Source organism: Loxodonta africana, chromosome 13, assembly GCF_030014295.1.
Source record: "Loxodonta africana isolate mLoxAfr1 chromosome 13, mLoxAfr1.hap2, whole genome shotgun sequence".
NCBI classification, from domain to species: Eukaryota; Metazoa; Chordata; class Mammalia; order Proboscidea; family Elephantidae; genus Loxodonta; species Loxodonta africana.
This window is the reverse complement of record NC_087354.1, coordinates 41,295,678-41,314,690: the sequence shown is the minus strand read 5'-3', so window position 1 is coordinate 41,314,690 and position 19,013 is coordinate 41,295,678. Positions and strand designations below refer to the sequence as shown.

Genomic DNA, 19,013 nt, shown 5'->3' with positions numbered 1-19,013 from the left:
AAGGAGTTCAGTCATGTCCAGCATGAACTGGCCATGAACTATCCTGGATCTATCACAATAACAGATGAAGGTAAGAGATTAATCAAGGGGGGAGAAGACAGGATAAATATCGCAAAATGGGAAAGGATCCCCATTCAGATGAAACCCCAAGCTCCAGAGAAGGTGAAAAATTTTTTCTTGAAAAATGCTCAGAGGAAAAGGATACAGATATTACTAAAGAGGAGTAAGTAGAGGTGCAAAAACAGCTGCAGGAGGAAACAGAGCAGCTCACACTTCCCAAATGACACTGGTGAAAGACCAGTCACAGCGGTGCTAAAGCTGGCTTCACAGAGGATCATCAGTTGCTCCTCTGACTTAAACGCTGGGCTAACACCAATGTGCAACTGTTCAGAAGCATGAGAGTGGGAGGGAGGGTGACAATGCAGTGTGGAAACAAAATCTCCTCCTCAGGTTAAAAAAGAAAGCAAAAAACAGCTAATAAGCAGTACCCAGTTTATATCATGCCACATGATGAAGACCTGCTGAAATATACCAGATAAAAAAGCAAACAACTATGGCAAGCTGTAAGGCTCTCTCCCAACATGTTGACACAGTTTCCCCACTGGAAAGATTAACAAGGTTTACAGAAGGAAATGCCTTAAATTTGCCCCTAATGAAGCTGTCTCCACTGGTCACCATTTTTGGCTATACAAGCATAATTCCCAACCAAACGCAGCACCGTGTCTTTAGAGGGCACTGGGTATTGTGCTTCCTCTGAATGCAGGATCTTCCAGTCATTCATTTGATAAATATATACTAAGCACCTGCATGTTCCAAACACTGTCAGGAAAACAGAGTCTGAAAAATGTTCATTAAGCCAAAAGGAAATACTGACATCATATTGTCAGCAAGAGAAAGATAAGAGAATATAAAGTAAATGAGAGAAAAACAGGCTAGCATGCACAGTTGTTTCTTATTGTTCCCTCTTCTCATATTTCAACATAAATATTGGGAAGTCCTGGGTGAGTAAGATGCTTCAGCATTTGGCTTACTCAGCCCAAAGGCCCTGGCTCTACATTAAACTGACCTTTGACCACTGGGAGAGAAATGCACTTCCCTTGGAAAAGACAAACAATGCTTTCCAGATTTCTTCACCATTCAATTACGAGGGCCAGACATGTGTTAAAACTGGAGGTTGGCTGCCTTCCTGTGCCATTTTGCTGCCTGTGTTTGGCACAAAGGCCCTTTGGCCAGGATACCCTGTAAAGAATGCATTGTTGTGTAACCCTCAGTGCCACTTGTTTATTGGTTTTTGTCACACACACATTGTAAAGGGGGAACTCTGCCCTGCACTTAGCACGCTAAAGGGCATCTGAAGGTCAAACTGCAAATGTTTTGGTGCCAGATTCAATGGGCTTCATGAGAAGGTGCCCGAGAGTATCTGGGACCCTTCTTTTTAACTCCCAAATTCTAGGCCCTGGTAATCAGTCAACCCCTTGGGCTCCAGCACCAGTACCAGGGTTTTTTGTTTTTAATTAATTTATTTTTATTGTGCTTTAAGTGAAAGTTTACAGTTAAAGTTAGTTTCTCATACAAAAATTTATACACACATTGTTATGTGACCCTTGTTGCTCTCCCTGTAATGTGACAGACAGTACACTCCTCCTTTCCACCCCGGATTTCCTGTGTCCATTCAACCAGCTCCTGTCCCTTTTTGCCTTCTCATCTTGCCTCTGGACAGGAGCTGCCCGTTTAGTCTCATGTATCTACTTGAGCTAAGAAGTACTCTCTTCATGAGTATAATTTTATGTCTTATAGTCCAGTCTAATCTTTGTCTGAAGAGTTGGCTTTGGGAATGGTTTCAGTTCTGGGCTAACACAGAGTCTGGGGGCCATGTCTTCTATGGTCTCTCCAGTCTCAGACCATTAAGTCTGGTCTTTTTACTAGAATTTGAGTTCTGCACCCCACTTCTCTCCTGCTCTGTCACAGACTCTCTGTTGTATTCCCTGTAAGGGCGACTACCAGGGTTTTTAATTCTATTGGACATATGAAACACATCCAAGGAGGTTAAGAAGTCAAAAGGACTTCAGTTGTTGTTGTTAGGTTCTGTCAAGCTGATTTCGACTCACAGTGACCCCATGTAACAGAGTAGAACAGCCCCATAGGGTTTTCTTCGCTGTAAATCTTTACAGAAGGTTCCGGACCACCAATCTTTCGGTTAGCAGCTGAGCACTTAACTGTTTGCGCCACTGGGCTCCTTAGGACTTCAGTAGGATAATGAAAACTTTGCAAATAATAACTTCTGATCTCAGATGATGGGATCACTGTTACAATAAACAGACCATTAAAGCAACAATATACAACATCTTTCCATTGAAAAGGTTCAATTCCATTTCCTCATTTCTCCCCACTTCCATAAACGAAGGGAAGAAGGGAAATCAGTGCCAAGTAGAGACAATGTCAGGCCTATGGAACCACCTCTGCCTAAATACAAAGGCCCTCTATCTACTTCCATGTTCCACATGCAAAAGAGCCCTAACTCAACCCTTAAATTTTTATTTAATTGTATGTAGTCAATGATTACTCAAGCCCACAGTTAGACTGAGGTTTCAGAGGGCTATACTTTGAATCTACTCTTAGTGGTCACCATTTTTCCTTCTGCCATGGGACTTGATAAACATAATTTGCACTCATAACAGGCCTCAAGGGGTTTCCCTCTGTTCGCTGTGACTAATATTCCTTTCATTCATTTCACAAATATTCTGAATGGTCTGTTCAATGACCAAGGTCATAAGGAACTATCCCTTGGACCTACCACCAAGGGGAGATATTAAAATTTGCTTGTGCTAAATCTCTCATCATTGTTGGGTTAGGTAACTAGAACCAAGAAATCCCTCAACTCTTCATTGCTAATCCTGAAAGAACACTTAAAAGTCAAAGCTGCGGGAGATTATCTCTATAGTTTCATCAATCTACTAATCACAGTATCAATGTACATACACCAGAGAAAATTCTATATGTTTATATTTAATGAGAAAAACACTTAATCTCCATTTCTTCTTTCATCAATGAGAAAAACAGCCACATCTCATCATCAAATTCCCAGGCCAGACATTTCCACACCCTCTGGATTCAAAAAGAAGCTCCCTAAAAGAGAATAACAATTTACTGCCCCATGATCTCTTCACCCTATTTATATACAATCAACAAACTAAGAAAAAGGAATGGACCAAACAGCAAAAACTGAATAAGCACCACCAAGTGTACTTCTCAAAGTGACTCCACTTTTTGGTATTTCAGGACAACTTGTTAAAGGTCAAATAGATTACATGTTTTAAAGTTAAAGGACTCTTTCAAGAAACTTGTTATAATTGTCAGTAATGGAAGAAAAAAAAAAAGGAACGACCCAAATAACCACCAACAGAAAACTGACAGTCTTACCATAACATCTAGCAACTGCGCTCCTAGATATTCACCCAACTGATCTGAAAACTTGTGTCCACACAAAAACCTACACAAAAATGTTTATGGCAGTTTTATCCATAATTGCCAAGAGATAGAGGCAACCAAGAGGTCCTTCAATAGGCAAATAGATAAACTGCGGTACCTCCATACAATGGAGTGTTATTCAGTGATAAAAAGAAATAATCAAGTCACAAAAAGACATGGATGGCCCCATATAGCTAAAGCATTATCAAAGATGAACAAATTAGGAACCCCCACACTTTCCAACCTCAGAACCTACTATACAGGCACATGGCAGTTAAAACAGCCTGGTACTGCCTTACGACAGACACACAGACTAATGGAACAGAGCTGAGAATTCAGAAATAAATCCATTCAGCTATGGACAACTGATCTTCGACAAAGGGTCGAAGTCCATTAAATGGGGGAAGAAGTAGTCTCTTTAACAAATGATGTTGGTAAAACTGGATATCCATTTGCAGAAAAATGAAACAGGACCCATACCTCACACCACATATAAAAACTAACTCAAAATGGTTGAAAAACCTAAAACTATAAAGTTCATGGAAGAAGACATAGGGACAAAGGTAGGGGCCCTAATTTATGGCATAAATAGACTATCAAATGTAACTAAAAATGCACAAACAGTAGAAGATAAACTAGATAACTGGGGCCTCCTAAAAATTAAATATTTATGCTCATCAAAAGACTTCATCGAAAGAGTAAAAAGAGAACCTACAGACTGGGAAAAATTTTTTGGCAACAACAAGGGTCTAATCTCTAAAATTTATAGAAAATTTCAACACCTCAACAACCCAATCAAAAAATGGGCTAAGGACATTTACAGACACTTCACCAAAGAAGACATTCAGATAGCTAAGAAGCACATGAAAAGATGCCTGCGATCATCAGCCATTAAGAGATGCAAATCAAAACTGCAATGAGATGCAATCTCACCCAGGCAAAAATGGCACTAATCAAAAAACAAAAAAAAAAAACCCAACAAATGCTGGTGAGGTTATGGGGAGACTGTAACTCTTCTGTACTGCTGGTAGGCCTGTAAGGTGGTATAATCACTATGGGAAATGGTATGGCACTTCCTTAAAAAGCTAGAAATAGAAATACCATATGATCTAGCAATCCCACACATCCTAGAGAAATAAGAGCTGCGACACAAATAGACATATGCATACCTATGTTCATTGCAGCATTATTCACAACAGCAAAAAGATGGAAACAACCTAAATGTCCATCAATGAATAAATGGATAAACAAATTGTGGTTCATACATACAAACAATGGAATATTAACCAGTTGCCCAAAAGTCAACTCCGACTCATAGTAACCCTATAGGACAGTGGAGAAATGCCCCATAGGGTTTCCAAGGAGTGGCTGATGGATTCGAACTGCACACCTTCTGGTGAGCAGCCAAGCTCTTAACCACTGTGCAACAGGGCTCCAATGGAACACTACGCAATGATAAATAATAATGATGAATAAAGAAAATGTTCTACATTCTACTTTAGGGAGTAGCGTCTGGGGTCTTAAAAGCCTGCAAGTGGCCATCTAAGATACTCTACTCGTCTCACCCCTTCAGGGGCAAGGGAGAATGAAGAAAACAAAAGATACAAGGGAAAGGTTAGTCCAAAGGACTAACGGATCACATCTACCATGGCCGCCACCAGACAAACACCATTCTCCAATGAAAGGAACCAGAGCTCCTTGGAGAAATGGCTGATTCTAGGGCTGGGGCAGGAAATATATAAGATAAGGCCGGAATATCTTGTAGGACCATAAAGTAAAGCAGTATTGGGGTGGTGGTGGGGGGTGCACAATAATGAAGGAATGTCAAAGTGACATAGGAGCCAACTGAAAGATCTCCAGATGTCCAAAACTAGAACAATTTGGGCAACGAAATAAAGTAGTATGAATTACCCAAAGTATAAAATAAACACCCATGAGTCTACACAGATATAAATAAATACACATATATACATACACACATATATACATATAAATAAATGTGAGACAAGACACAAATCTCTGATGCAGAAGAATCCAAATAAATCACATAGATACTCCCCACTCAAGGAGGGGGACCACAACTCCCCACTCTGTAAGTGTGGACTGCACATAGTGACTTCCTTCCAAGTAGCATACATAGTATGGTGATGGTTGCACAACATGGTGAATGTAATTAATAGGTACACTTAAAAATGGTTAAAATGACAAATATTTTGTTATATAAATTTTACCTCAATAAATTAAAGAAATACATTTTAAGAAAAATTTAAGAAAGAGAATAATATGGAAAAGAGAAAAAAGAATAACTTTATACCTACACCTCAGTAGGTGATCCAGGTCAACATTAAGTCATAAACCATGTTGATGGTATTCACCCATCCCATGGTGGTACAATGGGATGAAAATGATGCTTTACCTCTGAGGTCTTCTTGCCCAAAACACATAACCCCAGTCTGGTTATAAGAAAAACATCAGACAAATACCAACTGAGGGACATTCTACAAAATACCTAACCAGTACTTCGCAAAACTGTCATCAAAAACTAGGAAACACTAAAAAAAACTGTCAGAGACTACTAAATGTAATGTAGTGTGCTGGATGGGATCCTGGGACAGAAAAAGAACATTAGGTAAAAACTTAGAAAATATAAATAAAATACAGACTTTAATTACCAATAATTTGTATTTATACTGATCAACCATACTAATGTAAGATGCTAGTAACAGGGGAAACTGGGTGTGGAGTACATGGACAATATTATAATTCACCCCATTTTCATAAATGATATTAGTACACAAATGGAAACACATAGAAAAATAATACAGGTAGTCCCTGGCTTATGGTAGGGTTCCATTTCGGCAACTCTCTCATAAGCCGGTTCTGACATAAGTCAAATACCTCTTTTTTTGGTTTTCATTATTTCCTGCTATACAGCAGTTTTTTTGAACAATAAAAGAAGGAAGGAAAGTGGTATGAGAGGGCAGGGAATCGGCATGTGTCTTGAACAGTTTATATCCTTTCCCCTAATACCTTGAAGGAATAGAGCTGGGGTAAGAAAATCATGCTATATAATTGTGAAGTTCTGTCAGCATCCTTTTTATTAGAATAATAAAGCACTCGTCTAAAGAGCAGTAGTGGAAAAGAGCATAAAGCCCTGAAACATCTGTAAAGAAAAATACCAACATGATCCTACTTACAAGAGTTGTGCCGACGACGGAAACCTTTGGATTGACTCAAGGATTCCATGTGCCTGTCCACATAGCTTTTTGAGCACTGTTGCTGCTGTGGGGAGATGGCAACATCTTGGCCCTTCATATCTGTCCTCTTAGGGATGTTCTGAGGGGCACTGGAGGAGGCTGGCTTCTTGACCAACTTGCCCATGCCATTCTGGTTGATACCCACTTGATACCCAACACCAGAGGAGCCTACTTCTGTCTGATGAAGATCTCCAAAATGTTGGCTGTCTCCAGGACCTGGTATCTCCAGGATTTTTAATTCCGTAATGTCAGCTGCCCTGAAATACATAAAAGAGTCCAAATCTCAAAACAACAGCGATAAAAGTGATGAAACTGGATCAACAGCAACCAGAAACACCTCTGCAGGGATGTATGTCAATGAATATCAGAGACAGAACCTAGGTAGGATGACAGAGCACTCAGAGACAGGGCTCAGATACCTATATTCAGCTGACATGGCCCTGGCCCATAGTTAATAACAAAACTATCATTATCATCTTAGATTTCCAGAATATTTTATGGCTTTTTTTTTTTTTCATTCATTCACTCACTCACTCAACAGGCATAGATAGAGCACTTACTATGTTCTAAGTCCTGAGCTAGGAATGGGATATATAGAGATGAAAACCAATACATATCCGCAAGGAACTTGCAGTCTGGTCAGGGGAAAAGACAAGTAGATAATTAAAAGTGTTAAATGCTGCAACAGAAGTGTACATAGGGGACTAGAGAGCCCAGAAGCAGAACACCTAAGTTACTTCACCATGGTGAAGGTGGATGCAATATTTAAACTAGATAGGGAGGAGGAATGAGTTAGCCAAACAGAATGGTAGGGAAAGGGAATCTCAGGCAGAAACTCAGAGATGGAAAAAATGTGGAAAATGTGGTCAATCTGAGGGGCTGCAAGCACTATGCTGTATACGGGGATGGATGCTTGCAGAAGGCCATCAGCAGGTAAGGCTGCAGAGGTAACCAGGGGTCAGATTTAATCATTCTGACAATTTCTGATGGTTGTAGGGAAGGTAGAGAAACTAGAGGCAGGGGTAGCAGTCAGAAGACCAGGTAAGAAATTAAGAGGGAATGAGCCAGGCATGTAATAATACAAAGGGAGAGATGAAAATGGAGTCCAAAGGCATTTAGAATCCATGAGATCTGGTAACTAACTGAACGTGAGACTTAAAGAGAGAGTGTATGATGATTCCCAAGTTTCTATTTTGGGTGAGATGTGTTATTACTTACCAATTAATGAGTAGACTGTTAGAAGAAGAAATCTGCAGGCAAACATAATTAAATATGAAGATTTCGGGGAGGGGTCTCAATGCACAGGAAGGTACACATGAGATTGTCTACAGAGAATCCAGATTGAGGAAAGAACTAAAGATAGAATCCTGAGTCTTAAAAGGTTAGTAGAAAAAAAAAGGAACCAGCAAAAACAAAACAAAACAAAAGATGGAATGGAGAAAAATAGGTAGAAAGAAAAGTCAAACTGGCGACAGAGAAACTAAGAGAAGAAGGTACTTTCAGAGTTAGGGTTGAAGGCTAAGGACCCCAGACTCGGCGGACATCTACGTCAGCTGGCATAACATAGTACATGAAAACAATGTTCTCTATCTTACTTTGGTGAATAGCGTCTGGGGTCTTAAAAGCTTGCAAGCGACCATCTAAGATACAACCAGTGGTGTCTTCCCGTTCAAAGTAAGGGAGAGTGAACAAAACCAAAGACTCAAGGGAGAAATTAGTCCAAAGGACTGAAGTACCACATGCACCACAGCCTACATGACCTTGAGGCCAGAAGAACTAGATGGTGCCTTATTACCACTATACACCGCTCTGACCAGGATCACAGTAGAGGGTCCCGGACAGAGCAGTAGAAAAATGTAGAACAAAAAATCAAGTTCATGAAAAAAGACCAGACTTTCTGGCCTGATAGAGGCTAGAGGAACCCCCGAGACTACAGCCCTAAGACACCCCTCTGACTTGGAATTGCAGCCATTCTTGGAAATAACCTTCCAGCCGAGCAACAGACAGGCCTATAAAATAAACAATACACAAAAAGAACATCCATAGAACAAACAATTATATGAGACCAAAATGGCAACATCTGCCTAAAAGTAAAGATGAAAAGGCAAGAAGAGGTAGGAAAACCAGATGAATGGAAACAGGGAACCCAGAAGGAAATGCGGAGAGTGCTGACACAGTGTGGGGACTACAACCAATGTCCTGGAACATTTTCTGTACAATTTGTTGAACGGGAACTAATTTGCGCTGTAAACTTTCACCTAAACACAATAAAATATTAATAAACAAGAGTTAGGGAGCATTCAGAAAAGGTTGTAATTTGGCAATTAGGTCATTTGTAACATCATCAAGAGGTAGTTTAGCAAGATGGTAAAGTTAGAAAAAAAGACAATGGTGGGTTAAGAAGGGAACAGAGATTGGGCTAAGGAGAGAATACAGAATAAGATCACAAAAGGAGTAAAGGAAGGCTGTTTTGCTCTGTAAAGAATTGTAGGTATAAAGAGAAGGGAGATGACAAGTCAATTTATCTAATAACAAATGTAAGGTCAGGGGTGGGTGTTTTAATATGGAATTGGCCTGAGAATGTTAGACGAGGAAAGGGGCAGTGTAAGAGTTGAGACTGAAGATACAAAACAGATGGAGTAGGGTCCCAAATGAGGTAGAAAGGGGTAATCTAGAAAGTGCAGATGACAAACTAGTCGTGAATACAAAGGGTGCTTCTTCCACTGAGACTGCAGGGGGAGTACAGTGTAAGAATGGGGGCACCTACAGAAAAGGCTGTGTGTATGTATGGACGGAATCGCTCAGAGAGTCATGGAAGCTCTTGCCACTTTTTTTTTTCCTACAAAAGAAAGGTAGATTGTCTGCCAAACCGGAGAAAAGAGGGATGTAAGGACAACTGAACTTGAGATCTGTTGACAAATACTAAGAAAACTACTTTTTGGTAACTAAGGACTTTAGCTACTGGCTATAGCGCACTGCTGTGGATAAATTATTTTATAAATCTACGAGGAGGTACATTTATGTAGGGGAAAAAAATCAGTAAGGCCATTATTCGGAGAAAGTACAAATAATATAAAACTGAGAAAGAAAACCTGAAAGTATCATAGAAAAAAAAGGGTCATCCTCAAATTGACTTATTTAAATACTACTATGTGCTTGACAAACGTAAGAAAAAGGTTTCATAAAACCCTGAATCATTAGCCGAAAGCTATTTATGACACTATGTCTCTGCTAAGAACAGCAGCTGGAGTGTAGAATCTCACCCATGACAAGACTCCAGTCAAAAGCAGCCCTGTAGAAGAGAATACTGGCAACCAAACCTAGGCTCAAACTCCCGAGACCACCAGGCTGGATATGGAAGACTCAGTCAGGACACCCACCTGAAGGTGACTTCTGGCACAAGGCACTTCACTCCATTGTGGAAAGGCCGGGTCAGAGAAATGGTCTGGCTGACCTGATCCACCGCTGACACTCTTCCCTGATAGACACCCAAGCTATCGCCACAGTTGATGGAAACAATACTGCCCAGCCACTCCATAGCCATGTTTCAGACGTGAGACCACCGTGAAGAGAAGGAACCATTCAGTGCACCTTGAGAAACATATGGATCTTTAATTAAACTCAGCAATTATTAACTCAGTCCTACTCTGTGTCAGGCTCTGTACCAGGTGTTGCTTAATAATATATTTTCTGTCACTTTCTTAACTGAGGTAATAAAGCACAGAAAATAACTTTTTTCAGTAGGAGTGCATGTATTAATGAGTAAGCAATATCATTCAATATACGTAAAGATCTTATAGTTGCTTTAAAACACATGCATTGGGTAAAGATAATGCTTTGCTACACATCAAATCACATAAATTATAACCTGTTTATACCCAGGAGTATTTTAATGTATCTGCCACTAGAATACTTTCAAAGAGAATATTTTCCCAAGAAATGATATATGAAAAAAAAAAAATGGTGATGCCAGAATAGCTTGTATCAGACTAACTCTCTTGCTAATGATAGTGATAAATTCTGGACAATATTAAAAAAAAAAAAAAACTGAAGGTACTACAGAACACTATTCTTTCCAAGTCCACACGGAATGTTCACCAACATATGCTGGGCCTTAAACTGATATGAAAAAATTTCAAAGAACTAAAATCACTGAATATATTCTCTGGCTACAAAAGAATTAAATTTGAAATCAAAACCAATAAGACAGAGTACCAGACGGGCAGGGCCAAGATGGCGGAATAGACAGACGCTTCCGGCGAGCCCTCTTACAACCCAGACCTGAAAAAACAAGTGAGATGACTATATTTATGACAACCTAGGAGCCCTGAACATCAAAGGCAAAGTTAGAAAATGGACTGAGCGGCAGGGGGAGGAAGAGACAGTTCAGAAGTGGAGAGGAGTTACTGGACCTGAGTCGAGGGGAGCCCTCAGGCACCATTCCCAGGAGCAGCTGCGGCAGGCTGGTACTAGCATTCGGCGGCAGTTTCCTCAGGGAGAAGCAGCCAGCCACACAGCCTACTCACACCTCCGGAGCCAGAGAAGAACGGCACTCTTGGCAAAAGCTAAGTACTTGTGTACGTTTTACTGTGCACCCCCCCGCCCCCGCAACAAGCTGGCTTCAGTGGCTGTTGATCTCCCTGGGCCTGAGATAGGCCCTGTTCAGCACCTACAGCCATCCTCCCAGCCTTGAAGAAAGCATAAACTCGCAATTGGGGGAAAAGATAATTTGCCAGCTCCACTAACCTGGGGAGCTCAGGACAGAAGCAACTCCTGTCCAGGCATAAACGGTCCCTGGACTTTGAGTATGTTTCCCCCCTGTATGGACCTGTGTGGGCCTATTTCAGGAGAACAGGCCCTTGTTGGCAGACTACAACTGTTTCAGCTGTGTGGTGGAAAGGTGGGTGTTTTGATGTTTGACACCACCTTGCCTATTAAACAGGGTTCTCACCTACCCACATCATGGGCCTAAGGACTAGTGAGTCCACTCAGGTCACCCAGCCACCTGCGACAGGGGTCCGAGGATAACCGCTACCTCCCAGTCCTTATAACCAAAAACTTTGGGTGCTCATGGTCCGTCTGCAGAACCCACCCACCTGTACGCTCTAGGGAAGAGGGATGCACTTTCCTCAGAGATACTTGGGGGACGATTCTCAGCCACCTGCCTTATTCAGAGCGTGACCCCCTACTGCAACCAGATACCGGTATCTACACAAACCGCTCCTGCCCTTCTAAGGCTGTAGGACACAGCCTGTACCACACACTTGATGAGCAGCTACCTGGACACCTGAGCTGAATTCATACAAGAAAAGTAAATGGACTCCTAGACTGATATACCCGATAACTGCTCTAGCCATCTGGTGACAGGACGTCAGACCTTCAAAAGTGAAAATAATCAACCTCGCTCACTCAAGCAACCCATTTGGGCATTTCAAAACAAAACAAAGCAAGGAGCTAGAATACAGTAAGCAAACATAAAATAATAACTTACAGATGGCTTGGAGACAACGGTCGATATCAAATTACATAAAGAAACAGACCATGATCGCTTCAATAAGCTCTCAAAACAAAGAATCAAGGGATCTTCTACATGAAAGTGCCTTCCTGGAATTACCAGATGCAGAATACAAAAGATTAATATACAGAACCCTTCAAGACATCAGGAAGGAGATCAGGCAATACGCAGAACAAGCCAAGGGACACACAGATAAAGCAGCTAAAGAAATTAAAAAGGTTACTCAGGAACATAATGAAAAATTTAATAAGCTGGAAGAATCCATAGACAGACAGCAATCAGAAATTCAGAAGACTAACAATAAAACTGCAGAATGAGACAACTCGGTAGACAGTCAGAGGGGCAGAACTGAGCAAGCAAGCCTAAGACAGAATTGGTGAGCTAAAAGATAAAGCACGTGGCACCAATATATTTGAAGACAAATCAGATAAAAGAATTAAAAAAAATGAAGAAACCTTAAGAATCATGTGGGATTCTATCAAGAGAAATAACCTATGAGTGATTGGAGTACCAGAACAGGGAGGGATAACAGACAATACAGAGAAATGTTGAAGATTTGTTGGCAGAAAACTTCCCTGATATCGTGAAAGATGAGAAGATATCTACCCAAGATGCTCATCGAACTCCACATAAGATAGATTTTAAAAGAAAGTAACCAAGACATATTAATCAAACTTGCCAAAACTAAAGATAAAAAGAGAATTTTAAGAGCAGCTAGGGGTAAACAAAAAGTCACCTACAAAGGAGAGTCAGTAAGTCAATAAGAAACCAGGCAGGCAAGAAGGCAATGGGATAACTAACATAAAGCATTGAAGGAAAAAAAATTGCCAGCCAAGAATCATATATCCATCAAAACTGTCTCTCAAATATGAAGGTGAAATGAAGATACTTCCAGATAAAATGAAGTTTAGGGAATTTGTAAAAACCAAACCAAAACTACAAGAGATACTAAAGGGAGTTGTTTGATTTGAAAATCAATAATATCAGGTATCAACCCAAGACTAGAACACTGGACAGAGCAATCAGATGTCAACCCAGACAGGGAAATCAGAAAAATAAATCAAGATTAAAAAAGCTCACAATGGGAAACAGCAATGTTATTATGTAAAAGAAGACAACATTAAAACAAGAAAGAAGGACTATGAAATGTAGTCACAGATCTCGCAAATGGAGAGGAAGACAAGGCAATATAAAGAAATAAAAGCTAGGTTTAAATTTAGTAAATATTAAGGTAACCACAAAGGAGACAAACTATCCTACACTTCAAAATAAAATACAAGAAAATAATAGAGACTCAGCAGGAACAAAATCAACAACAACGAATAAGAGGAAAAACAATATATAAACTACTCAGCACAAAAAACTAAGTGGTAAACAGAAACTGTCAACAACACACACAAAAAAGACATCAAAATGACAGCACTAAACTCATACCTATCCATAATTACGCTGAATCTAAATGGACTAAATGCACCAAGAAAGAGACAGAGAGTGGCAGAACGGGTTAAAAAACACAATCCGTCTATATGCTGCCTACAAGATACACACCTTAGACTTAGAGACACAAACTAAAACTCAAAGGATGGAAAAATATATATCAAGCAAACGACAATCAAAAAAGAGCAGGAATGGCAATATGAATTTCTGAAAAAATAGACTTTAAAGTTAAATCCACCACGAAGGATAAGGAAGAACACTATATAATGATTAAAAGGACAACATACCAGGAGGATATAACCATATTAAATATTTATGCACCCAATGACAGGGCTGCAGGATACATAAAACAAACTCTATCAGCACTGAAAAGTGAGACACACAGCTCCACAATTGTAGTAGGAGACGTCAACATACCACTTTCAGTGAAGGACAGGACATCCAGAAAGCAGCTCAATAAAGACACAGAAGATCTAAATGCCACAATAAACCAACTTGACCTCATAGACATATACAGAACACTCCACCCAAGAACAGTCAAGTATACTTTCTTTTCTAGTGCATACGGAACATTCTCTAGAATAGGCTACATATTAGGTCATAAGGCAAGCCTTAGCAGAATCCAGAACACTGAAATATTACAAAGCATCTTCTCTCACCATAAGGCCATAAAAGTAGATATCAATAACAGAAAAAGCAGGGAAAAGAAATCAAACACTTGGAAACTGAACAGTACCCTGCTCAAAAAAGACTGGATTACAGAAGACATTAAGGATGGGATAAAGAAATTCATAGAATCCAATGAGAATGAAAACACTTCCTATCAGAGCCTTTGGGACTGCGTACCACTTAACCACTACGTCACCTGCAAATCAAAACTGCAACTAGGCTGGCATTAATCCAAAAAACACAAAATAATAAATTTTGCAAAGGTTGTGGAGAGACTGGAACACTTCTACACTGCTGGTGGGAATGTAAAATGGTACAGCCGCTTTGGAAATCGATTTGGCGCTTCCTTAAAACCAGAAATAGAATTACCATACGATCTAGCAATCCCACTCCCTGGAATATATCCTAGAGAATTAAGAGCCTTCACACGAACAAATATATGCACACCCATGTTCACTGCAGCACTGTCTACAATAACAAAAAGACGGAAGCAACCACAGTCCCCATCAAAGGATGAATGGATAAATAAATTATGGTATATTCACATAATGGAATACTATGCATCAATAAAGAACAGTGATGAATCTGTGAAACATTTCATAAAATGGAGGAATCTGGAAGGCATTATGCTGAGTGAAATTAGTCAGTTGCAAAAGGACAAATATTGTATAAGACCACTATTATAAGAACTCAGGAAACAGTTTAAACAGAGAAGAAAATATTCTTTGATGGTTACAAGAGGGGGGAGGGAGGGAGGAAGCGAGAGGGGTATTCACTAATTAGACAGTAGGTAAGAACTATTTTAGGTGAAGGAAAAGACAACACACAGTACATGAGAAGTCAGCAAAACTGGACTAAACCAAAAGCAAAGAAGTTTCCTGAATAAACTGAATGCCTCGGAGGACAGCACAGCAGGGCCGGGGGTTTGGGGACCATGGTTTCAGGGGACATCTAAGTCAATTGGCATAATAAAATCTATTAAGAAGACATTTTGTATCCCACTTTGGAGAGTGGCATCTGGGGTCTTAAACGCTAGCAAGCAGCCATCTAAGATGCACCAACTGGTCTCAACCCACATGGAGCAAAGGAGAATGAAGAACCCCAAAGACACAAGGTAATTACGAGTCCAAGAGACAGAAGGGTCCACATAAACCAGAGACTACATCATTCTGAGACCAGAAGGACTAGATGGTGCCCGGCTACAACTAATGACTGCCCTGACAGGGAACACAACAGAGAACCCCAGAGGGAGCAGGAGAGCAATAGGATAAGCAGACCCCAAATTCACATACAAAGACCAGACTTAATGGTATAACTGAGACTAGAGGGACCCAGTGGTCATGGTCCCCCAGATGTTGTGTTAGCCCAAGACAGGAACCATTCCCAAAGCCAACTCTTCAGATAGGAGTTGGACTGGACAATGGGATAGAAAATGATACTGGCAAAGGATGAGCTTCTTGGATCAAGCCGACACGTAAGACTATGTTGGCATCTCCTGAGTGGAGGAGAGAGGAGAGGGCAGAGGGGTTAGAAGCTGGCCGAATGGACACAAAGAGAGTGGAGGAAGGAGTGTGCTATCTCATTAGGGGGAGAGCAACTAGGAGTACAGCAAGGTGTATACAAATTTTTATATGAGAGACTGACTTGATTTGTAAACTTTCACTTAAAGCACAATTAAAAAAAAACAATAAGGTATTTAGAATATCCCCCAAATATTTGTAAATTAAGCAAGACATTTCTAAATACCTATGGGTCAAAGAAGAAATCACAAGGGAATTTAAAAAATAGTTTGGACTCAATGATAATGAAAGCGCAGCATGGAAAATCTGTGGTATGCATGACTGCCCTGACAGGGCACACAACAGAGAATCCCTGATGGAGCGGGAGAGAAGTATGGAGCAGAGCTCAAATTTGCATAAAAAGACCAGACTTCATGGTCTGACTGAGGCTGGAGGAACCCCCAAAGACATGGCCCCCAGGTGCTCTATTAACCCAGAACTAAAACCATTCCTGAAGCCCATTCTTCAAAGATTAGACTGGAGTATAAATCATAAAATAATACTCATGAAGAGTTGCTTCTTAGTTCAAACAGGCACAAGAAACCAAATGGACAGCTCCTGTGCACAGGTAGATGAGAAGGCAGGAAGGGACAGGATCTGGCTGAATGGACACAGAAACCCAGGGTGGAAAGGGGGAGTGTGCTGTCATATTACAGGGATTGCAACAAATTGTCATATAACGGTATGTGTATAAATTTTTGTATAAGAAATTAACTTGAGCTATAAACTTTCACCTAAAGCACAATAAAAAAAAATTGTGGGATGCACTTAAAACTTCCATGGAAATTTATAGCTTTAAGTGCTTATATTAGAAAAGAAGAAAGGTTTTTAAACCAATGACCTAAGCTTCTATCTTAAGAAGCTCGGGAAAAAAGAGCAAATTAAATCTAGTCAATGTTATTGTTGTGAGCTGCCTTCGAGTTACCCCCAACTTACGATGACCCCATGTACAAGAGGATCAGACTGTTGTGATCCATAGGGTTTTCACTGGCTGATTTTTTAGAATTATATCACCAGGACTTTCCTCCTAGTCTGTCTTAGTCTAGAAGCTCTGGAAAAACCTGTCCAGCATCATAGAACATGCAAGCCTCCGATGAGAGGGGTGGCAGCTGTGCTAAAGTGCATTGAGTTTCCCACACAGAATGGGAGATTTCTAACCCTGAATAAAGGCTGCCCCTCAAAAGGCCAATATGCACATGAAAAGGTGCTCAAGATCATTAGTTATCAGAGAAATGCAAATTAAGACACAATAAGATACCATTTTATACCCACTAGGGTCGCTATGAGTTGGAATCCACTTAAGGGCAATGGGTAGTAGTAGTACCATGGCTTAAAAGGACTTGTAATATCAAATTTGAGTAGGGGTATGGAACAACTGGAACTCCCTTACATTGCTGGTAAGAATGAAAATGATACAAATCAGTTTGGAAAACAGTTTGGCAGTTTCTTATAATGTTAAATACATATTTCCCTATGATCCAAAATTTCATTCCTAGAATCTACCCAAAATAAATTAAAGCATATATTCAAAAAGGCCTGTACACAAATATATGTAGTACCTTTAGTCACAATAGCCAAAAACCGTACAAATGTCTATCAAGAGGAGAAGAGATCAACAAATTGTGGTATAATCAAACAATGAAACACATCGCTACAATAAAAAGGAATAAGCTATTTTAAGCAAAAAACATGGATGAGTTTTAAAAACCGAGTGAAAGAAGTCACAAAGATGAGTACATATGAGCCTATTCATAAGAATTTCTAGAACAGGCAAAGCTACTATATGATGAGAAAGATCAGAACAGTGATTGCCTCTAGGGTAGAAGGAATGACTGGAAAGGAGCTAATGGGATTCTGGTGTGATAAAATTGTTCTGTATCTTCACTGATGCAGTAGGTACACATATACATTTACCAAAACTCATTGAATTGTGCACTTAACATCTGTGCGTTTTACTGTATGTAAATTATACCTCAATAAAAGAGAAAAAGTGTATGTATCCAACGGACCCACTATATAACACCATAGAATATTTAGCCTTTCCATAAATATAAGAAAACAGTAACTTCCTAAGCAAGATTTTCCACAAAATACAAAAAAAAAAAAAAAGCCCACATATAGGACAGTGTCTACCCAGATGTCTATTAGGCATCTCATAAATGTCCAAAAGAATTCTTGATTTCCCTAACCCCCATACTCCACACCCCCCCATTTGTTCGTTCCTAAGCCTTACCTATCTCAATAAATGGCACCAGCATTCGCACAAGGAGTCATCCTTGATTCCTTACTATCCTTCATCCCACACATTCAATCCATCAGCAAGTCCTATTGCCATCACCTCAAAAATATATCCATTTATCTCCATCTCTATTACCACCTTCCTAGTGTAAGCCGCCATCATTTCATCATTGCAGGAGGTCTCTAACTGGTCTCTCTGCTTACACTCTTGTTTCTTCTTCTATCTGTTCTCTGCACAGCAACCAGAGCAAATTCTAAAATGCAAATCAGTTGTCATTCTCCTGAATAAAACCTTTCAGAGGCTTCCAACCATAACAGTCGAGTCCAACTTCCTTTCCATGGACTATAGGCCCCAAAGGATCTGATCTCTGCTAACCTCTACGACTTCATCTCTTCCTACTCCCCTCCCACTATTGTCCAGACACACTGGCCTTCTTACTGCTCCTCAAACATAGCAAGTTTGTTTGCTCCAGAACTCTGCACCAGCTATTCCCGGAATACTGCTTTCCCAGCTCTTTGAATGGCTAGCTCCACCATGTCTTTCTGCTAAGTCTTAAAATGTCACTGCCTCAAAGGGATCTTTCCTGGCCACCGATCACTATCCCTCATTACTCTCTAACACATCATCCTCTGTTATGATCTCAAATGAACAACTATATGAGTTATTTTATTCGTGTTTATATTGTCTGCTTCACCCCACTAGAATGTAAGCTCCACAAGGGCAAGGGACCTTGACAGTCTTGTTCAGCCAGTGAGTGCCTAGAATGGAACAGGAATTCAATACATATTTTTTAACTGATGAATGAACTAGACATAATAAATCTGACAGAAGTTAATCACTCAAAGTCTGAAGTATCTAAATATTTCTAT

The 19,013-nt window shown here is 40.1% G+C and overlaps 1 protein-coding gene across 4 annotated transcripts in view; it reads right to left on the bottom strand.

Annotated features, from left to right (window-relative positions):
- The window catches only part of EDC3 (enhancer of mRNA decapping 3), a 63,381-nt gene that overhangs the window by 36,641 nt on the left and 7,727 nt on the right, over positions 1–19,013 (bottom strand). For all 4 annotated transcript variants that reach the window (XM_064267274.1, XM_003413821.4, XM_023552907.2 and 1 more), the window contains 2 exons: positions 10,106–10,316; positions 6,666–6,982 (listed from right to left, as the gene is read on the bottom strand). In XM_064267274.1, the coding sequence (XP_064123344.1) occupies positions 6,666–6,982; positions 10,106–10,269 (481 nt within the window). In that variant the 5' untranslated portion in view covers positions 10,270–10,316. The remainder of the gene's footprint in view (positions 1–6,665; positions 6,983–10,105; positions 10,317–19,013) is intronic.